Consider the following 5,665-nt stretch of genomic DNA (forward strand, 5'->3'; position numbering starts at 1 on the left):
AGACAACCATTACCTAAGACAAATCCAACGGTCATACTCTCGAAAAGAAATAACTCCGGAGAAGGGCAAGTACAGATATCGGATGATAGTCCAGAATTTGCTTCACAAAAAGACCAAGAAGGGATATTAAGATGCCGAATAAGCTGAGGGATATGGTTTTGTATCAAATTGATCAATAGAGTAGGAGTAGAGGCGAATGTAGAGAATAGAATAAGAAATAATAAAAATATAGAAGATCGATGTATAGGCAAGTGTCAAAATGATAAGCAACCTAGGACGAGAGACGGAGCCAGAGAAAGGAAGCACAAAGTGCAGAGAAACGAGAGCGGCAGAGAAACGAGAGCGGGAGAGAAACGAATTGGAGCGATGACCACGAGAGACGAACGAAAATCGGAGAGAGAGAACGACACAGCGATCAGTTTTTGGACGAATGTTGACGAGAGCGGTCCCCGCTGCAAAGAACTCCCTTAACAAGTCCCTTAAGAAGTCCCTTAACAACACTATACTTGTTAAGGGAAATGAAATCTCTCGTGAGTGATTTTGAGTGCTTTTTGAGTGCCCCCTCACTCGTTTCTCCTCACCGCACCTACCTGGCTTCCCCTCCCACCATTCATTTTCGCTTCCCTTTCTTCTCGCCCGACAATGTCATCATATAATGAATAAATATACACTTCGATGTACAATTCTATCCGCAGTCCTTTTATTGTTCTATCATGCTTTGTTTTTGTTGTTGTGATACACCTCCTGAAACGAAAACAAAACAGAAAATGGAAATTATTGTAGAACGAACACCATTTCAATACAATGATGCCGTACACAGAATGCCGCAGTATTGCTTGTATTACAATCAGTTTTGATTGATGATGGTGATGTATAAGGTTGCCACAGTACTAGTTCGACTTACCTCAGCTATTAGCAGCATTGTTTTAATCGACTCGCACTGAAAAAACAAATTAATCATAAGAGTGTGTTGCTTGCTGTTTGCTCATCTGCCGGTGTGTAAACAATGTGGTCGCGTGACAGCGCTGTCAAAAGTTGTTCATATCGATATGTCAAATTGATTTGACAATAAATGACAACATTGAAATTCAAAGAAGAGAGGTGTATATTTTTGCTGGCTCAGAATCTAGTGCTAGCGGATTTGTATTTGCAAAATTATTGCATCTAACTGTGAGTAAATCGAAAAAGAATTATTGTCTTCAATGTATATAACGCATATGTTTGCAATTTTAATGCATTTGTTTTAGATATCAAATCATGGAAACACAATCAATTCTTGATGCAATCGGGATATGTGATCAGCGAATCGAGCAGAATCTTCGTCAAACGCATAAACTTACCACTGCAGTAGTAGATGTAAAACTGCAACTTAAGAAAATGTGCCGGACAGAGCTGGAACAGCCTGTCGTCACTGCATCCATTGCACACCAGCCTCCAGCAATGCAGCGACCAGTTTTCCTCGCATCAGAATTGGTGTGCAAGGAAGAGCTGGATGCGTTGGAAAATAATCTCTCTCTCTCGGAAAACTTCCAAACAATGGTACGTTGGATTACCGGCGAGATTACTGCTACCAAAGAAAAGCAACGAATTCATGACGCTTTGGGAAAAATGTTTTCAAGACCTTTTTTTGCGAGTTGTAGCTGGGCTGGGGCTGTTAAAAAAGGATATAGACCTAAGTTGGGTTTGAAAAAATATCCAAACGTTGTAAAAATACTGAAGGTTGTTGGTGGAAATATTGACCAGGCAACTTTTGAAAAACATTTGAAAGATAAGCTTTACAATGGGAAAAGTGCATGTAATATTAAAGGGATAAGAAAAAGTGTAGTTCATGCCGAACATAAAAGAAAGGCAGTGATTAATAGTTCTACAAAATAGTATGAGATTTTCATGTTATCAGTGCGGTGAAGAATTAGTGAATTATTGAGGTTCGAAGAACGTCTGAATTTGAATAAAACAATATGAATTTGTAAAACATGTATTACTTTAATGTAATAAACAAAAGTATTATTTTTAGCTTCTAGGAGATTGGCATGAAAAAAGATCTGATCACCAACAGGTTCTGCTACACCTTATCTTGCCATCGAAATAATTGTGCTCTCCTGCGCACAGTGGGGAATGTGTCAGGTATTCTCATAACATATCCCGGCCATTACGTCTTGCGTACCAGCGCCAGTATCAGAAACTACAGTTTGTTGTACAACTCATTAAGCTAGTGGTTCATCTTTCACTTTCACACTCCATGCTCGAAAATTGGGAATGCGCAGTGGTACAGTTCCATCGTAGCAAGGACAGATTATCCGGCTGCGTGATACTGAAAATGTCTGGAAAGTCGTAGGATGCCGGCATGAAGGCGTAGGTATTTAAACCAATAAGAAGATGGTCCTGAGGATGCGTCCCTTAAAAAATCTCGATTCAATATTAAACTAGCAAAATTTTGGAAGTACGTAAGTGTCTCTTTATTATACACTTTTTTATCACAAACAAATTTCATAACCATATTTTTCATTTTATATTTACTTATAAAAGTACTTAGTAACCTACAATACTCTTCTAGCTTTAAAGTTCTCCTAAAATTAAATACTTCTAGGTAACTAATGCATTACTAATTAGTAAGTGTGTAGGAGAGGGAACAGTACCATTGAATCGGGTTGTGGGGAGCGTTCAACAGGAAGCTGGGAAAGAGGACGACTAGGAAGAAAAATAGGTACTAATTTACATTTAATATTACTTGAAGAAACCTCTACACGGGTGGTATGAACATTTGTATGAATTTTAAAGATATTTAAATTGATTGATGATACATCGAAATCCAATACCCCCGCATTTGTTGATGAAATGTCAAAATATTGCTCCCAAGAACTAACTTCTACACCTAAAATATTAAATGCATCGCTTGTAGTTGATTTGGTAGCTTTTATAAATCTTACAATTTTTTTGTTTTGTGTAAGAAACCAGCTATCTTTGAATTCGGGTCCTAATTGATAATCGGCTCTTACTTGTAAACGTCCTTTTTTCTTTAAATGTGGATAATTCGTTTCCGTACGATGACTGGCTTTTTGAACAATACTTTGTTCTGTTAATCTAGAAGCCACCTGTTCCACAATTTTAGTTCCCGATTTGACGCATGGTTTTACAAATCGCATATTGTTCTCAAAATCATATGCAGAAAAATAATCCAACGGCCCTAAATCCTCAACATCATCGGCAACATGTTGGAGGTTATGGACGTTGCTTGTAACATTGGATGCACCATAAAAGTGACTAAACTGTCTGACAAACTTTTCAAGCATTCTTTTCGCCACAGGCCAAAGTTGTTTGTATTCTACAGTACTAAGTATAGTTATGCTACAAAAATATAAAAGATAATGATTATATGCCTCACTTCGCATAAAATCTTTGAACACTACAATACTTATATAATGTAGAAAAATCCTAAATTCTGTGGCCTTCTACAAAGCAAGTTCTTTTAAGTGCCGCATTCTACGGGGCACTTCAGAAGGAAGTCGTGTCTTCATAATAAAAGCAGAAACGACTTCCCTGTGTCGGGGTGTCCAAACTACAAAATGAATGTCACCAAACTTATTATGTATTATGCCCTCGTCGATTTTTTTACTAACACCTTCATCAATTAAATGAAGACGGTCACTGGGAGGGACGCCTTTGACCATATTAAAACGATAAATTTTTTCCAAAGGTGACGTTCCTGTGTGATGTTCAACACAATCCCTACCTCTAAAACTCTCGTTAGTACGCGGCGTGGCATTGACAGTATTAAAAGTCATAACTTTACCTCTTTTGGAAGGTACTGATATACCGACTGCTGTGCAATACAAGCATCCATGTTTACCATTAAAATTAATGGTAGCTGTGGTGATATGAAGGAAATGAAGAGTTATTATGATAGATTATTCAAATTTTTACAATTGGGCATCATATTCTTACAAACCTTTAAGAAATGCTCGCATTGGTGCATCAGCAACAAAAACCCTCATGAAAAATGGAAACATTTTATCGCCAATGTTAATTCCATTGTCTATGAGGTTGTTAATGTCCTTCACTAATGGATTCAGGAATTCTTCCAAACAACCCGGCTTTGACAATCCACCAAAAACACCGACCACAAATACCGGGATGCTGGACAATTCTACCACTCTTATTTGAATCGGAATTAAATTTTTCCGACTTTTCCTAAATAGTGGCAGTCCATCAATGGACACATCGATTGTGATTTGTTCTACATCTGGACAAATATACCTACAAGCAAGCGAGAATTTTATAATCAATATTACATTAAACATACACTCAAGGGATGTAAGCATACTTACTCAAAATAGTTTTGTAGCACTGATTGTATTCCGCGGTACCACATTTGCCCACCGCTTATTGGGAAAATTTGCTTGCCAACTTGAATTGGTGTTTTCATCAATGTTTGTGATGATTTTGGAACAGGAGCTTGAAAGTGTTTTCGTATTATAGCAAGGATAGCTCTAATAGTGAAACGGGACAGACGACTTATAATAGCTAGATGTCTGAGGGCATCATTTAAAGAAAGCTTATGAACAAAACTTAAATCATCGTCCTTTTCCACTTCATTCTCGTCTACATAGTCGATGAAACTGTCGTATACACCTTCACCACTAGAAGAGAATGCAAAAGAAGTGTAATCTGCCAACAGTTCTGGAACTTCTACTGGATGATTTTCTAAAAAGAAAACGACGATTAAATATATAATACAATTTACAAAACAAAAGGCACACACTCACCTACTAAGAGATCCGGCCATGGAATGTTCGATGAGGCAAGATCAACATTAGCAAGTTGCTCATTGCATATTCGGTCCAATTCTTCTAGCTCCCGCTTTCGCTCGCGATAATAATTCCCATCATATCGCTGCATTGTCGAACGTAGGTTTAATTTCTACTAGTTTTTCACGAAAATAATGTAGCAATGTGCAGATCTTTCCCATTCACCAACATACCGGTCAAATGTAAACAAGTATTATAAACGCGATTCAAAACTTGACAGCAAAATACCGAGCAAAAAAAAAAAATGACAGCGATGAATCAAAAGAAACGTTATTTTTATTTTCTTTATTTTTATAGAGACTTTGAGCCAATTGGCCTCAATCGCCTTTTCAAGAAACATTATCATTACCTTCGTTTCTATGACCAAAAATGCACCCTTATCTTTATGACCACCTACGCGAGTAGATTATACATTTTGTAAAGGAATTCGTATTTTTATTGGTGAAAAAATACATAATTTAACATTATTATACATTATTTATAATAACGATACTTCTTTTTATGTTATAAATTAATGATGTTTGACTTTTAGTTACGTAAATTGAATGCGCAGTAAATAGTTCAACTTCCACCAATAGACCACCATGTTGTTCCAGTTGTCGGGGCAAAAAATTCAATTTATATGAATTTAGAAAAAAATAATTGGAGTTAGACACCTTTTGGAATAGGCTCTATAAATATAAGTTTATCCATTGCTATACATATCATTACAAAAATAACGAGTTGATTTAAACCCAAATCTCTTATTGTATATATTACCTATCCGGAATAGGTGGTTATAGAAATGAAGGTTAAAAGAGGAAAAGATGACTTACAAATTGTGCGTAACTTGAAAATAATCTCTCGTTCTTGATTTTGAA

General features: G+C 36.6%; 1 protein-coding gene across 1 annotated transcript; it reads right to left on the minus strand.

Moving 5' to 3' along the window:
- Window positions 1-678: 678 nt before the first annotated feature.
- Window positions 679-5,247, minus strand: LOC120897679. Its single transcript, XM_040302706.1, has 5 exons — window positions 4,764-5,247; window positions 4,326-4,701; window positions 3,947-4,254; window positions 905-3,865; window positions 679-744 (listed from the first exon to the last, which is right to left on the minus strand). Exons 1-4 carry the CDS (start codon window positions 4,894-4,896, stop codon window positions 3,450-3,452), a joined length of 1,233 nt encoding a protein of 410 aa, XP_040158640.1. The 5' UTR covers window positions 4,897-5,247; the 3' UTR covers window positions 679-744; window positions 905-3,449.
- Window positions 5,248-5,665: the final 418 nt, after the last annotated feature.

Source organism: Anopheles arabiensis, chromosome 2 (genome assembly GCF_016920715.1).
Source record: "Anopheles arabiensis isolate DONGOLA chromosome 2, AaraD3, whole genome shotgun sequence".
Classification (NCBI taxonomy): domain Eukaryota; kingdom Metazoa; phylum Arthropoda; class Insecta; order Diptera; family Culicidae; genus Anopheles; species Anopheles arabiensis.